Source organism: Ornithorhynchus anatinus, chromosome 12, assembly GCF_004115215.2.
Source record: "Ornithorhynchus anatinus isolate Pmale09 chromosome 12, mOrnAna1.pri.v4, whole genome shotgun sequence".
NCBI classification, from domain to species: domain Eukaryota; kingdom Metazoa; phylum Chordata; class Mammalia; order Monotremata; family Ornithorhynchidae; genus Ornithorhynchus; species Ornithorhynchus anatinus.
The window spans coordinates 7,843,709-7,860,438 of record NC_041739.1 but is presented as its reverse complement, the minus strand read 5'-3'; the positions used below and the strand labels follow the sequence as shown (position 1 = coordinate 7,860,438).

At 54.7% G+C, this 16,730-nt stretch overlaps 1 protein-coding gene across 1 annotated transcript; it reads right to left on the bottom strand.

The window, feature by feature from the left end:
* Positions 1-3,059: 3,059 nt before the first annotated feature.
* HMGB2 (high mobility group box 2) lies at positions 3,060-9,138 on the bottom strand. Its single transcript, XM_029077173.2, has 5 exons — positions 8,994-9,138; positions 7,437-7,660; positions 5,065-5,210; positions 4,787-4,961; positions 3,060-3,654 (listed from the first exon to the last, which is right to left on the bottom strand). The coding sequence occupies exons 2-5, from the start codon at positions 7,584-7,586 to the stop codon at positions 3,514-3,516; spliced, it is 612 nt and encodes a 203-aa protein (XP_028933006.1). The 5' UTR covers positions 7,587-7,660; positions 8,994-9,138; the 3' UTR covers positions 3,060-3,513.
* Positions 9,139-16,730: the final 7,592 nt, after the last annotated feature.

Sequence of the window (16,730 nt, the reverse complement as noted above, 5' to 3'; positions counted from 1 at the left end):
TCACTTCACTTCTCTGTGCCTCAGTGACCTCATCTGGAAAACGGGGATGAAGACTGGGAGCCTCACCTGGGACAACCTGATGACCCTGTATCTACCCCAGCGCTTAGAACGGTGCTCTGCCCATAGTAAGCGCTTAACAAATAACGTGATTATTTACTCCCACCCCCTGGGCACTTAAGTACTTCCCCGCCATCCGTACTCCCACGGCACTTACCTACCTCTACGTTCCGTTTCCGTCGGGGGTATTCATTAAGCGCTTACTGCGTGCAGAGCACCGCGCTGAGCACTTGGGAGAGTCCCATCTATCCCTCGGTCTTATCTCGCTGTCATCTATCTCGCTGCCATCCTCTCATCCACGTCCTGCCGCTCGCCTGGAGCACCCGCTGCGTATCTCCGATCTGATTCAAAGCACATCTCCTCCTAGAGGCCCTCCCTGACTCAACCCCCATTTCTTCTTCTCCCGTTCCCTTCGGCGTTGCCCTCGCCCTTGGGGTCGCACCTTTTATTCATCCCTTCCTCGGCCCCTCCGCACTCATGCCCATACCCGTAATATATTTATATTAATGTCTATCTCCTCCTCTAGACTGTAAGCGGCCATCAGGGGAGCCACCTTCCCGAAAGTCCTTCTCAAGGGGATCCTAAGGATGCCGGCCACGACGTCGTCGTGCGCCCGTCAGTCTCGGCTCCGCCACCGGTCTGCTGTGCGACTTTGGGCAATTTCCTTAACCTCTCTGCCATTTCCTCATCCTTAAAAATAATAACGTTGGTGTTTGTTAAGCGCTTACTATGGGCAAAGCACTGTTCTAAGCGTCGCAGGGATACAGGGCGATCAGATCATCTCACGTGGGACTCACACTTTTAATCCCCATTTTACAGACGAGGTATCTGAGGCACAGAGAAGTGAAGTGACTTGCCCCAAGTCACACGGCTGGCAAGCGGCGGAGCCGGGATTAGAACCCATGACCTCCCATATAGAGTGCCCCATATAGAGATGGGAACTGTGCCTGATCTGACGATCTTAGATCGACTTCCACGCCAGCCGACCATGTATGTGTTTATTGTTACAAAGCAGGAGGCAGGGAAGAACGCCCAGGGAAATAAATGGTAAACTGAGAATGATTATAATAGCCATAATAGCTGTGGTAATTGCTAAGCGCTTATTCTGTGCCAGGCACTGTATTAAGCGCTGAGGTGGATACAAGCAAATTTGGACACCGTTCTTGTCCCGCTTGGGGCTCCCAGTCTTAATTCCCATTTTACAGATGAGGTAAATAGAATAATAATAATAATAATGTTGGTATTTAAGCGCTTACTATGTGCAGAGCACTGTTCTAAGCAATGGCGTAGATACAGAGAAATCAGGTTGTCCCATGTGAGGCTCACAGTTAATCCCCATTTTACAGATGAGGGAACTGAGGCACAGAGAAGTGAAGCGACTAGAGTAACGTCGCCTGGTGGAAAGAGCACAGGCCCGGCGGCCAATGGATTCTAACCCCAGCTCCACCGCCTGGCTTCTGTGTGACCTCGGACCGGTCGCTTCACTACTCTGTGCCTCAATTACTTATCTGTAAAATAGGAATTATGACTGAGCCCCATGTGGGACATGGACTGTGTCCAACCCGATTGCCTCGTTTCTACCCCAGCGCTTAGTACAGTGCCTCTCACATAAGCGCTTAAATAGAAAAATCATCCAGCAAAAATAAATTACACAACCTAACACAAAACTGCTGGTTTAGCTGGCGGAAGAACCTCAAAACCCCTCCAACAGCCCTGGCCCGAGCTTGCTCTTCTGGACCTACATCCACCCTCTACTCCCGCAAGGTATTAGCAGCTATGGAAAACATGTTAAAATCTTATTTAAAGAGGAACGGGAACCCTAACCCGAGTACAGTGTTTGAGTAACGAGTTATTTCTATTGGGCGTTCACCGGTCTTATCTCATTACGAAAACGAAACTTCAGTGAACGAAAACTAGGCTCTGTGTAACCTTGGCCGCTTCAGGCAGCAGTGGGAGAGAAAAATGAACTTTTAAAAGCCAACTTCTAACCCTCTTTTGAAGGAGGTGAAGAAAGGTCCTCAGCAAGTGCTTTGCTCAAACACAGCCCGGGACCGATCCCCGTTACCAATGGCTGGGGGTCGCAAAGAGGTTACCTGACTAAAACAAGAGGGCTGGAGATGGTTTACAATCCAAGTGGGTCACAGACCTTCCTTTTAATCTGCTTTTAATCCCGGGCCTCTAGAGCATCCATATTTATCAGCAATTTTTCAGAGTGGGAAAAGCTCTTAGCCCAGCTCTTACCTTGATTTAGACGCTGACTTGATTTCACAAGACTCCCGAACGAGTTTGGGTAATAGCGAACGCCGGCTTTTGTAAACTGAAAATCTGGGATGTTGAAAGAACGCCTAGGGGCTTTTTGACTGTGGTAAAGCACATTAAATATCTGCCCTGCAAAACCCTGGTTTCTCTAGTGGGGTTCTCCCCTTACTCGGGGGCAAAATATCCCTTTTCCTTTTTTTAAGAAAGGACCTTTCGCTTCAATAACCGTTAACGAAGAGGCAACTTTTCTAAAATAGCGCTCGACCTCGTAATTCTGAGAAATCTATTTTCAAAAAAAAAAAAAAATGTTGCACCTATAATCATTTCAAATCCTCCCTGAGCCCGGGTCTGTCCCCGCAGATGGTTCAAAAACCACACCTAAAAATACCTGGGGGATGGGGAGGAAGTGAGCCCGCCTTCGGGGCCCAACTACTTTTATCAAGGGGTATCCCGGGGCCCCGGTTACCAGATCGTGCCTGGAAAACTAAATCTTAAACTATCTTAAGGGAAAGACTGAGATCTTAGATGACATTCATGTTCCCACAGTTCCTCGTCGGTGTTCTCAAAGCCCCACTTCACCCTGAGCTGAAGTTTCCCACGCGTCATTCGGTAGCGTTCTTAAACACGTAATGAAGAGACGGTCTTTTCGGGCACTGGGTGCACGATTAAAGCTGCTCTTCTGATGAATGACCGACTTTTACGCGGGCCGAAAAAATTATTTAAAAAAGACAAGAGCCAAGAAATTAGGAAAACGCCGCATAATGTACATAGTTTTATTATAAAATTATTTAAAGGGAAAAATGCAACATCCTACAAAAACCTTAAGGCCTGCTATTTTAATATTTTAAGTTTTTTTTTTTTTTTTTTTTTTAACTGTGCTACAAGAGGCTTAGTCGAGGAATTCAGAAAAACCATTAAATAGGCAGAAACATTCACTATCAGAAGCTGGAAAATAACTGTAGTGGCCCCTCAACGGCTATTACTTACATTAAAAAATATAAGTTCTCCCCTACAAAGAATCACGTTTACCTATACACAAGTCTGTACAGTTTTCATACTTAAGCTAACGACGAGCTGCACTTGAGTTCACATTCTTAGCCAAAAAAAAAAAACGGACTTTAGAGCACACGCACGCATACACACACGCACCCCCACACACCCACGCTCAAAAAAAAATCTTTACAGCAGGTCATCCGTTTACTCTTCGTCCTCGTCCTCGTCCTCCTCGTCGTCGTCTTCATCCTCTTCCTCTTCGGGTTCGGCCTTCTTCTTGGATCCCGTTGGCCGGCCGGGGCCCTTCTTCCCCACATCACCCTTGGCACGATACGCCGCGATATCCTGAAGAAAAGTTAAAGATGGCTTTCGGCATCCGGCGTCATCGCTCGACGACGACAAACCGGCGGGTAAACGGGTCTCCCTCGGCCAAGGAACCCGAGGGAAAAGGCGGGCCGGGGGCGGAACCGAGCCCCCTCCGCAACCCCCCCGAAAGCGGGGCTTCCTTTAAGGCCCCGCCAGGCTCGGGCAAGAAGCAGAATAATACTAATTATATATAATAATTATGGTATCTGTCGAGCGCTTACTGTGTCCCAAGCACCCCTCTGAGGGCTGGGGAAGATGCACGGTGACCAGGTCGTCCCGCAAGGGGCTCCCGGTCTCAGTCCCCACTTTCCAGCTGAGGTCCCCGAGGCCCAGAGAAGTGAAGCGGCTCGCCCGAGGTCACCCAGCAGTCGAGCGGCGGAGCCGGGATTAGAACCCACGCCCTCCGCTTCCCAGGCAGCGTGGCTCAGTGGGAAGGGCCCGGGGCTTGGCAGGCAAAGGCTGTGGGTTCTAATCCCCGCTCCGCCGCTTGCCAGCTGGGTGGCCTCGGGCGAGCCGCTTCACTTCTCTGGGCCTCGGGGACCTCATCTGTAGGGAAGCAGCGCGGCTCGGCGGAAAGAGCCCGGGCTTGGGAGTCGGAGGTCAGGGGTTCGAATCCCGGCTCCGCCACCTGTCAGCTGGGTGACTGTGGGCGAGTCACTTCACTTCTCTGGGCCTCAGTGACCTCATCTGCAAAATGGGAACTGAGACCGTGAGCCTCATGTGGGACAACCTGACGACCCTGTATCTACCCCAGCGCTTGGAACAGTGCTCTGCACATAACGAACACCAACGTTAAAAGGGGGGGGTTGAAGACCGGGAGCTCCGTGACACCCTGATGACCTGGTGGTATTCCCCAGCGCTTAGAACATTCGCTCACTCATTCAATCGCATTTATTGAGCGCTTCCTGGGTGCAGAGCACCGTACTAGGCGCTTGGAACGCACACTCTGGCAACAGATTAGAGTCAACCCCTGCCCAGCCACGGGCTCCCAGCCTACAAGGAGGGGAGCGTCTAAGAGAACAGAGCTCGGCAGGCAGCAGGTGCTCCGCGGACACCCCCGTCGTCCCCATCGCCGTCCCTTCCGCGGGACCCCGGCGAAGCCCGGCCTCACCTTTTCGTATTTCTCCTTGAGCTTGGCCGCCTTCTGTTCGTAGGGCAGCTTGTCCTTGGCCGACTGCTCGGACCACAGCTCGCCCAGCTTCTTGGCGGTGTCCCCGATGGACAGGCCCGGGTGTTCGCTCTTGATCTTGGGGCGCTGCTCCGAACAGAACAGGAAGAAGGCCGACCTGGAGGGGGGGGACAGACCGGTCGACCGCCGGCGGGTCAGCGGCCCGTCGGCCGGGCCTCCCGGGGCAGGTCGCGAGCGGGGGGGACGGGGCCGCGACTTACGGGGGTCTCTTCGGGGCGTTGGGGTCCTTCTTCTTGCCCTTCTTCTCCCCCTTGGGCGGCACGTAGTTCTTCATCTCGCGGTCGTACCGGGCTTTGTCGCCCTTGGCCAGGTCCTCGAACTTGGCCTTCTCCTTGGGGGCCATGGTCTGCGGCGGGGAGAAGGGAAGGGGGCGGGTTCGAGACAAAAAAAAAAAAAAGTCCCCACTCTTGGCTTCCAAGCCGTCCATCCCCCGGCCCCCTCCTGCCTCACCTCCCTTCTCTCCTTCTCCATCCTAACCCGCACGCTCCGCTCCTCCGCCGCCCACCTCCCCGCCGTCCCCCGTTCTCGCCCGTCCCGCCGCCGACCCCCGGGCCCCCGTCCTCCCGCCGTCCCGGAACGCCCTCCCTCCTCACCTCCGCCAAACTCGCTCTCTTCCCCTCTTCCGAGCCCCACCGAGGGCTCGCCTCCTCCGGGGGGGGGGGGGGCCCTTCCCGGACTGAGCCCCCCCCCCCCCGCCTTTCCCTCCATTGCTCCCCCTCGGCTCTTCCCCCTTCCCATCATTTATTCCTGATTGAGAAGCGGCATCGGCTCAGCGGAAAGAGCCCGGGCTTGGGGGTCAGAGGTCCCGGGTTCTAATCCCTGCTCCGCCGCTCGTCAGCTGGGTGACCTTGGGCAAGTCACTTCACTTCTCTGTGCCTCGGTTCCCTCATCTGTGAAATGGGGATAGAGACTGCGCACCCGATGTGGGACAACCTGATGACCTTGTATCTCCCCCAGTGCTTAGGACGGTGCTTTGCACGCAGTCAGCGCTTAACAAATGCCATAATTATTATTCATTCGAGCGTATCCAATTGGGCACTTACTAGGTGCAGAGCGCTGGACTAAGCGCTGGGAAGGGACAACTGGGCAACAGAGAGAGCCCATCCCTGCCCAATGACGGGCTACTGTGCTCGTTTGTACATATTATTTATTAGCCTCTTTATTTTGTTAATGAGGCGTACAGCCCCTTGATTCTATTTATCTTGAGGACGCCGTCCTATTTCGTTTCGCTCGGCTGTCTGTCTCCCCCGGTTAGACTGTGAGCCCATCGCCGGGCGGGGCTTAGTAGTATCTTCTTCAATCGTATTTACTGAGCGCTTACTATATGCAGAGCACTGTGCTGAGCGCTTGGAATGGCCAATCTGGCTTGTCTCCTTTGCCCAGCTGTACACTCCAGGCGCCCAGCGCAGTGCTCCGCCCACAGAAGCGGCGGGGCTCGGCGGCAAGAGCCTGGGACCGGGAGTCAGAGGTCGTGGGTTCGGATCCCAGCTCCGCCGCCTGTCGGCCGTGTGACTGTGGGCAGGTCACTTGACTTCTCTGTGCCTCGGTGGCCTCATCTGGATAATGGGGATGAAGAAGACTGTGAGCCCCAGGTGGGACAACCTGATGACCCTGTATTTCCCCCAGCGCTGAGAGTAGCGCTCTGCACATAGTAAGTGCTTAACAAACACCAACATTATCATCATTCTCTGGGCCTCAGTTACCTCATCTGTCAAATAGGGATGAAGCCTGTGAGCCCCACGCGGGACAACCGGACGACCTCCTATCCCCCCAGCGCTCAGACCAGCGCTTTGCACCTAGTAGACGTTTAACAAATGCCATCGTTACTGTTCGTTCGATCGTACTCATTGGACGCTTGCCACGTGCAGAGCACTGTACTAAGCGCTCGGAATGGACACTTCGACTGGTGTCCGTTGTCCAACTGTACAGTCCCGGCACGGGGCGCGGTGCTCTGCACACAGTAATGATCATGGTGGTGTTTGTTAAGCGCTGGCTCTGTGCCGAGCACTGTTCTAAGCGCTGGGGGAGAGACAGGGTCATCAGGTTGTCTCACGTGAGGCTCACAGTCTTCATCCCCATTTGTCAGATGAGGTAACTGAGGCCCAGAGAGTAATAATCACGTGGAAGCGCTGAGTCTGTGCAGAGCGCTGCTCTAAGCGCTGGGGCGGATACAGGGTCATCAGCTTGTCCCACGGGGGGCTCCCGCTCTGAACCTCCGTTTGACGGAGGAGGAAACCGAGGCACAGAGAATAATAAGCATGTGGAAGCGCTGACTCTGTGCAGAGCGCTGCTCTAAGCGCCGGGGCGGATGCAGGGTCATCAGGTGGTCCCACGGGGGGCTCCCGATCTGAACCTCCGTTTGACGGAGGAGGAAACTGAGGCACAGAGAGTAATAATCACGTGGGGATTTGTTAAGCGCCGACTCTGCGCAGAGCGCTGCTGTAAGCGCTGGGGGAGATGCAGGGTCACGGGGCGGCCCCCCGCGGGGCTCCCGCCGATCCCCATTTTGCGGCCGAGGGCCCCGAGGCCCCGAGCGGCGTGCGGGGAGCGTGCGGGGAGCCGGGGGCCGCACCTTCCAGCGCTCGGAGCACTTCCTGGAGAAGTCGGCGAAGTTGACCAGCGAGTCCGGGTGCTTCTTCTTGTGCTCCTCGCGGCAGGTCTGCACGAAGAAGGCGTACGAAGACATCTTGCCCCGCGGCTTGTTGGGGTCGCCCTTGCCCATGGCGGTGGCGGCCGAAGGACGGAAGGACGGAAGGAAGGAGAGAGAGATGGAAAGAAAGGCTCCTCGCTCGCTCCCTGAGGACAGAAGAAGCCACATGGGCGGAGGGGAGGGGAGGGGAGGGGAGGGGAGGGGAGGGGAGGGCAGGGCAGGGCAGGGCAGGGGAGGGCAGGGGAGGGGAGGGGAGGGGAGGAGAGGGCAGGGGAGGGCAGGGGAGGGCAGGGGAGGGCAGGGCAGGGGAGGGGAGGGGAGGGCAGGGGAGGGGAGGGGAGGGCAGGGGAGGGGAGGGGAGGGCAGGGGAGGGCAGGGCAGGGGAGGGGAGGGGAGGGCAGGGGAGGGGAGGAGAGGGCAGGGGAGGGCAGGGGAGGGCAGGGGAGGGCAGGGCAGGGCAGGGCAGGGCAGGGCTCAACCTTCCCGCCCAAACCCAGGACACGCCCCCTCACGCACGCGGTCTATTACCTTACGCACACAGGCCACGCCCCCTCACGCACGCAGCCCCTCACGCACGCGGTCCCTCCCCCCTCACGCCCACAGGCCACGCCCCCTCGCGCACGCGGCCCCTTCCCCCCTCACGCACAGGCCACGCCCCCTGACGCACGCGGCCCCTCCCCCCTGACGCACGCGGCCCCTCACGCCCACAGGCCACGCCCCCTCCCGCACGCGGCCCCCTCCCCTCACGCAGACGCCACGCCCCGTCACGCAAGCGGCCCCTCCCGCCTACCCACGCCGGCCGCGCCCCCTGACTCAAGCAGCCCCTTCCCTTCACACGAGCAAGCCACGCGGCCCACCCCCCTCAGGCCCGCAGGGCCAGGCCCCCTTAGACCAGCGAGCCGCTCCCCTTGCGCGCGCGCGCGCGCGGGCCATTCCCCTTGCACAGGCCCCGTGCCTTACGCAAGCAAGCCGCGCCCCTCACGCGCGCAGGCCACGCCCCCGCACGCACGCAGGCCCTTCTGACGCACGCGAGCCCCGCCCCTCACGCCAGCAGTCCCTTCGCACGCAAGCCCCGCCCCCTGACGCACGCGGCCCCTCCTGACGCAGGCCCCGCCCCCTGACGCACGCAAGCCGTTTCCCCCGCCCGCGCGCGGAACCCTCGTCTTGACGCACGCAGACCCCGCCCCGCGACGTAGCGTGACAGCTGGCGCGGGGCGGGCCCTGCCCCGTCCGTCCGTCCGTCCCTCCCTCCCTCCCTCCCCGCCGGAGCCGGAGTAAACACCACCCCCGGCCTCCCCTCCCCCTCCGCTGCAAGAACAGGGCGGGGCGGCCTCGGTCCCCCAGGAACGACGGGAGTCCGCCGCCCCCTCCTCCCCGCGGCGCCTCCGCAGCCCCCGCGTTTGCACAGCGGGGTCGTCCCCCCCGCTCCCATCCCCTCCGCCCCCGGCCCGGCCGTGGGCCGGGGTTAGCGCCGCTTGCCTGGACGGGGAAGAGTGAAGGTGTGCGGGGGCTGGTCCCGACGAGCTGGCGACCGGTCCCGGGGGGCTCCTGCCGCGAACTGCCGGGCGTCCGGGCCGCTCCGCACGCTCTTGTTTGGCCCCCTTCGGCCGCCCCCTCCCCCACCCCGCCCCGTCACCGCAACTTGCTGGGTCTCGCGGCGGCCCCGCCCCCCGACCCTCCCCATTGGCCGCGACGGCGGCCGGGCGCCGCCCCTCCCCCCCCGGCCCCTAATAGGCCCGCTCCCCCGCGCATGCGCGCCGCCGCCTAGCATGTTGGGTTGACCCCCCCCTCCCGGGCGTTAACTCCTCGTACTCCCGGGGAGGGGGGGGAGGGGAGCCCTCGGGCTCTCATTGGCTGCTGCGGTGGGAGGCGGGGCCGCTTGGGGGGAGAAAAGCGGCGGGCTCCTCTGCCATTGGCTGCGGCGGGCGGAGGCCGGCGCCCATTGGCTGGCGCCCCACGAGGCGGCGAGATTTAAAAATTCGGAAGAAGTGGTTGCGGCCGTTGCGGGGGGGAGGGGAGGGACCCCGGCCTGGCTGTCGGACCCGCCCATCTGCCCTTTCGGGGGGGGGGGGGCGAAAGCTTTGCGCGCATGCGTACCCCCCCCCCCCCCCCGTCCACCCCAGCTCTGAGGGGAAATGGCCACCAGATTCATTCATTCATTCAATAGTATTTATTGAGCGCTTACTAGGTGCACAGCACTGGACTGAACGCTTGGAATGGACAGATAGGCAACAGACAGAGACAATCCCTGCCCTTTGACGGGCTTAACAGTCTAATCGGGGGGAGACAGACAAGAACAATGGCAATTAAGAGAATGAAGGGGATGAACATCTCATTAAGACAATAGCAAATAAAAAAAAGGAAGGGGATGAACATCTCATTAAAACAATAGCAAATAAAAAGAATGAAGGGGATGAACATCTCATTAAGACAATAGCAAATAAAAAGAATGAAGGGGATGAACATCTCATTAAGACAATAGCAAATAAAAAAAAGGAAGGGGATGAACATCTCATTAAAACAATAGCAAATAAAAAGAATGAAGGGGATGAACATCTCATTAAGACAATAGCAAATAAAAAGAATGAAGGGGATGAACATCTCATTAAGACAATAGCAAATAACAAAAAGGAAGGGGATGAACATCTCATTAAAACAATAGCAAATAAAAAGAATGAAGGGGATGAACATCTCATTAAGACAATAGCAAATAAAAAGAATGAAGGGGATGAACATCTCATTAAATCAATAGCAAATAAAAAAAATGAAGGGGATGAACATTTCATTAAAACAATAGGAAATAAATAGAATGAAGGGGATGAACATCTCATTAAAACAATAGCAAATAAAAAGAATGAAGGGGATGACCATCTCATTAAAGCAATAGCAAATAAATAGAATCAAGGCGATGGACATTTCATTAATAAAATAAATAGGGTGATGAAAATATATACAGTCGAGGGGACGAGTACGGTGCTGAGGGGATGGGAAGGGAGAGGGGGAGGAGCAGAGGGAAATGGGGGAAAAGAGGGTTAAGCTGCGGAGAGGTGAAGGGGGGAAATCTGACTTTTCTCCCCTTTGGACCCCGTCCCCTGCGTTGTGGGCAGGGAATGGGGCCCTTCCTTGCTCTAGTGTCCTTTCCCAAGCGTTTAGTGCAGTGCTTTGGGTCTCAAAAATATGAATGAATGAATGCATGCATGCATGAATGAATGAATAAACAGTCCTGTCAGGGTGTGAAGAAGCGAGGTGGCAGAGGAGGGGAGAAGGCCTCATGGCGTTCATTCCTTCCATCGTCTTTATTGAGCGCTTACTAGGTGCGGAGCACTGGGCTAAGCGCTCGGAACGGACAACTCAGTCACAGAGGCAGCCCCTGCCCAACAAGGGGCTCACAGTCAAAAAGGGGGATAACAGCAAAGCAGAACACAACCAAACCAGTGGTCTGACGGGGATGCCATCAAGATAAATAGAATTATAATAAGGATGTGGGCGTTGGTTAAGCGCTTACTCTGCGCCGAGCACTGTTCTAAGCGCCGGGGGAGATCCAGGGTCATCAGGTGGTCCCCCGGGAGGCTCGCTCACAGTCTTCATCCCCATTTTCCAGATGAGGTCGCTGAGGCCCAGAGAAGTGAAGTGACTTGCCCACAGTCACACGGCTGCCAAGGGGCAGAGCCGGAATTCATTCATTCATTCATTCAATAGTATTTATTGAGCGCTTACTATGTGCAGAGCACTGTACTAAGCGCTTGGAGTGAACAAGTCGGCAACAGATAGAGACGGTCCCCGCCGTTTGACGGGCTCACGGTCTGATCGGGGGAGACGGACGGACGAGAACGATGGCGATAAATAGAGTCGAGGGGAAGAACATCTGTAAAAACAATGGCGACTAAATAGAATCGAGGCGATGTACATTTCATTAACAAAATCAATAGGGTAATGAAAATATATATACAGTTGACAATTCGAACCCAGGACCTCTGTCCCCCTAGCCCGGGCTCTTTGCACTGAGCCACACTGCTTCCCATTCTATTATAGATATCTTATAGAATTATAGACACATCATTAAAATAGAATAAGACATAATATATACAGATAGGCACCAGTGCTGGGGGGAGGGGAGATGGGGAGGAAGAGCGGAGGGAAAGGGAGGGCTCAGTGTAGGAAGGCCTCCTGGAGGAGGTGAGCTCTCAATAGGGCTTGGAAGAGGGGAAGAGATTGCATTGTCCTCTCCCAAGCGCTTAGTACAGTGCTTTGCACCCAGTAAGCGCTCAATAATGTGATTGAATGAATGAATAAATGAATGAATGAACAGTCCTGTCAGGGCGGGAAGAACCCAGGTGGTCGAGGAGGGGAGAAGGCCTCATGGCATTCATTCATTCCATCGTCTTTATTGAGCGCTTACTATGTGCACAGCACTGTGCTAAACGCTTGGAATGGACAACTCAGACACAGATAGAGGCAGTCCCTGCCCAACAAGGGGTTCACAGTCAAAAAGGGGGAGACAGACAGCAAAGCAAAACAACAAAACAAAACAAGTGGTCTGACGTAAATGTCATCAAGATAAATACAATTATAGATATAGACACCTCATTAACAAAATAGAGTAATAAATAATCTATGCAAATAGACCCAGGTGCTGTGGGGAGGGGAAGGGGGAAGAGCGAGAGGGCGGGAGAAGGGGGAATGGAGGAGGAACAGAGGGAAAGGGAGGGCTCAGTATGGGAAGGCCTCCCGGAGGAGGTGAGCTCTCAGTAGGGCTTGGAAGAGGGGAAAAGAGTTGTATTGTCCTCTCCCAAGCACTTAGTACGGTGCTTTGGGCCCAGTAAGCTCTCGATAATACGATTGAATGAATGAACAGTCCTGTCAGGGCCAGAATAATAATGTTGGTATTTGTTAAGCGCTTACTCTGTGCAGAGCACTGTTCTAAGCGCTGGGGGAGATACAGGGTCATCAGATTGTCCCACATAGGGCTCACATTTTTTAATCCCCATTTTTACAGATGAGGTAGCTGAGGCCCAGAGAATAATAATAATAATGTTGGTATTTGTTAAGCGCTTACTATGTGCTGAGCACTGTTCTAAGCGCTGGGGTAGACATAGGGGAATCAGGTTGTCCCACGTGGGGCTCACAGTTTTAATCCCCATTTTACAGATGAGGGAACTGAGGCCCAGAGAAGTTAAGTGACTTGCCCACAGTCACACAGCCAACAAGTGGCAGAGCTGGGATTCGAACTCATGAGCCCTGACTCCAAAGCCCATGCTCTTTCCACTGACTTGCAGTCGCAGTGACTTGCAGTGAGGCTCGCAGTTAATCCCCATTTTATTAATAATAATAATAATGTTGGCATTTGTTAAGCGCTTACTCTGTGCAGAGCACTGTCCTAATCGCTGGGGGAGATACAGGGTCAGCAGGTTGTCCCACGTGAGGCTTGCAGTTAATCCCCATTTTAATAATAATAATAATAATAACGGTGGTATTTGTTACGCGCTTACTCTGTGCCGAGCACCGTTCTAAGCGCTGGGTTAGACACAGGGGAATCAGGTTGTCCCACGTGGGGCTCACAGTTAATCCCCATTTTACAGAAGAGGTCACTGAGGCCCAGAGAAGTGAAGTGACTTGCCCAAAGTCACACAGCTGACAAGCGGCCGAGCCGGGATTCGAACCCATGACCTCTGACTCCAGAGCCCAGACTCTTTCCACTGAGCCACGCTGCTTCTCTTACAAGCAGCAGGGACAAGCTCATTACCTCATACCTAGCGCTTGGAACAGTGCTTGACCCATAGTAAGCACTGAACCAATACCATCATTCCCATCATTTTTCACCGCTTCAAGCCAACGGTCCCGTTTCTGTCCTCCAAACTGTCCGATGAATCTGTGGGCTTACGAGTGCTGGGGCGAGGACAACCTAAACCGACCCACGGTCTAGAGGACAAGGCAGCGGAGTTGGTAAACGTGATTCCTGTCCACAGGGAGGTTACAATCTCATGAGCGCAGCGCGCCGGCTGGGTCGCAGGAGGAGAGTAGCCAGGTGAGGTAGGGGGAGGCGAGGTGACGGAGGGCTTTGAAAGCCGAGGGCGAAGGGTTTCCGTTTGATCCCGAGGTGGACGGGCAACCACTGGAGTTTTTTGAGCCGTAGGGAATATGTCCTGAACGGGTGATAATAATGATGGTATTGGTTAAGCGCTTGAGTCAGAGGTCATGGGTTCGAATCCCGGCTCGGCCACTTGTCAGCTGGGTGACTGTGGGCCAGTCACTTCACTTCTCTGGGCCTCAGTGACCTCATCTGGAAAATGGGGATGAAGACCGTGAGCCTCACGGGGGACGACCTGATGACCCTGTATCTCCCCCGGCGCTTAGGACAGTGCCCTGCACATAGTGAGCGCTTAACAAATACCAACGTTATTATTATTATTATGTGCAAAGCATTGTTCTAAGCGCGGTGGGGGGGATCCAAGCTGATGAGGATGTCCCACGTGGGGCTCACGATTTTAATCCCCATTTTCCAGATGAGGTCACCGAGGCACAGAGGAGCGACTTGCCCAAAGTCACCCAGCTGGCAAGCGGCCGAGCCGGGATTAGAACCCAGGACCTCTGACTCCCCAGCCCGGGTTCTTTCCACTGGGCCACGCTGCTAATGATTGTAGGCGGAGCGGACACGGTCCCTATCCCGCAAGGAAGCTCCCGATCTAAGGGAAAGGAAAAACGGGGATTTTAACCCCATTTTGCAGAGGAGGTGACGGAGCCACGGTTAAGTTAAGCGAGTTTACACTCGGGTCTACCAACTCTACCGAAGTCTCCAGAGCACTTAGTACAGTGTTCTGCACACGGTAAGTGCTCGATAAACACCACTGATGAATTGAGAAGCAGCGTGGCTCAGTGGAAAGAGCCCGGGCTTGGGAGTCGGAGGTCATGGGTTCGAATCCCGGCACTGCCACTCGGCAGCTGGGTGACTCTGGGCAAGTCACATCACTTCTCTGGGCCTCAGTTCCCTCATCTGGAAAATGGGGATGAAGACCGGGAGCCCCACGTGGGACAACCTGATTCCCTTGTGTCTACCCCGGCGCTTAGAACAGTGCTCGGCACATAGTGAGCGCTTAACAAATACCAACATTATTATTATTATTATTCTCTGGGCCTCAGTGACCTCATCTGTCAAATGGGGATGAAGACTGGGAGCCTCACGTGGGACAACCTGATGACCCTGCATCTACCCCGGCGCTTAGAACAGTGCTCGGCACATAGTAAGCGCTTAACAAATCCCAACACTATTATTATTATTACTGATTGAAATGTAAAGCCACTGTCATCTCCTAAAAGCTGCAACAGAGGGCTAGTAAGTAGCCATAGTGCTCCTTGCCCAATTTTGCACTCTGTGGCCCGGGTGCTTTTACCCAGGTGGAAACTAGTCAAACCTTCTCTTCTCTTCCCTCTAGGCCTTGCTGCCTCCCTGCTTCTTCAACTTCCACCTAAAAAAAAAAGAGGGAGAAGAAATAACCACCCCTCGTCTCCCGTCCCACCCCCTCAGCACCGTACTCGTCCCTCAACTGTATATATCTCCGTCGTCCTATTTATTTTGTTTAATGAGATGTGCATCACCCTGATTCTATTTATTTGCCATTGTTTTTAAGAGACGTTCTTCCCCTCGACTCCATTTATCGCCATCGTTCTCGTCCGTCCGTCTCCCCCGATTAGACCGTGAGCCCGTCAAAGGGCGGGGACCGTCTCTATCTGTTGCCGATTTGTCCATTCCAAGCGCTCAGTACAGTGCTCTGCACATAGTAAGCGCTCAGTAAATACTATTGAATGAATGAATGGAAAGCATTCCCCGCTACAGCCGGAGAAACATCTGGTGACACAGACTCAACTCGCACACACTCAAAAGAGGAGAAAGAGGATCAGTAATGTGGTAATGAATGTCTTCTCGGAAAACTAGTCAAGGGGCGTGAGATTTTTATTTAGCCCAGTTAAGCTCTCCATACAAAGCAAGCGGTTATCTTTAGATCTATTCATTTTTCTTGCCTGACTGTGGACTAAACACTGCTGCGCCTTTTGTTTTGAGCGATGACTGTAATAATAATAAGAAGAATGTGCATAGAGCACTGTACTAAGCGCTTGGGAGAGTCCAAGAACAGTGCTCGGTACATAGTAAGCGCTTAACAAATACCAACATTATCATTATTATTACAATATAATAATAAACAGACATTCCCTGCCCTCAATGAGTTCACAGTGTAGAGGGGGAGACAGACATAATAATGATAATAACGTTGGTATTCGTTAAGCGCTTACTATGTGCCGAGCACTGTTCTCAGCGCCGGGGTAGACACAGGGGAATCAGGTTGTCCCACGTGGGGCTCACGGTCTTCATCCCCGTTTTACAGATGAGGGAACTGAGGCACCGAGAAGTGAAGTGACTTGCCCAAAGTCACTTGCCCACTGTAGGAGATGCGGTGTCTGGAAGCGCACGCCTTAGGAGGAGCCTCGAGCCGCAAGTGGGCCGGTCTCAAAGCCACCCTCGTCCCGGGCCTGCCCCGGGCTTCTGCTTCCCGAATCCCTTAGGATGTCGGAGCGTTGAGGGGAAAACCGTTCCCTCGCTTCGTTCCCCAACATGACCCTCTTCCTGGTGCCATCCCACCCCCCAGCAGCCAGAAGCCCCGGGCTTTAGGCAGCCGGGCAGGCTGGGGTGGGGAGGGGAGTTGAACACAATGAGTTTTGCATTCGAAAGTACTTATTGAGCGCTTACTGTGGGCAGAGCACTGTACTAAGCGCTTGGAATGGACAATTCGGCAACAGATAGACAATCCCTGCCCACTGAGGGGCTCACCGTCTAATCAAATAATGCTGGTATGTGTTAAGCGCTTACTTAATGATGTTGGTATTTGTTAAGCCCTTACTATGTGCCGAGCACTGTTCTAAGCGCTGGGGTAGAGACAGGGGAATCAGGTTGTCCCACGTGAGGCTCCCAGTTAATCCCCATTTTACAGATGAGGTAACTGAGGCCCAGAGAAGTGAAGTGACTCGCCCACAGTCACACAGCTGACAAGTGGCAGAGCCGGCATTCGAACCCACGACCTCTGACTCCCAAGCCCATGCTCTTTCCCCTGAGCCACGCTGCTTCTCACTTACTTGAATCTTTTACTTACTTACGCTGCTTCCTTGAATCTCTTGGCAGCAGCTGTCAACTGGGCAGACCCCAGGTCCACTGGCCATGCAGGTATG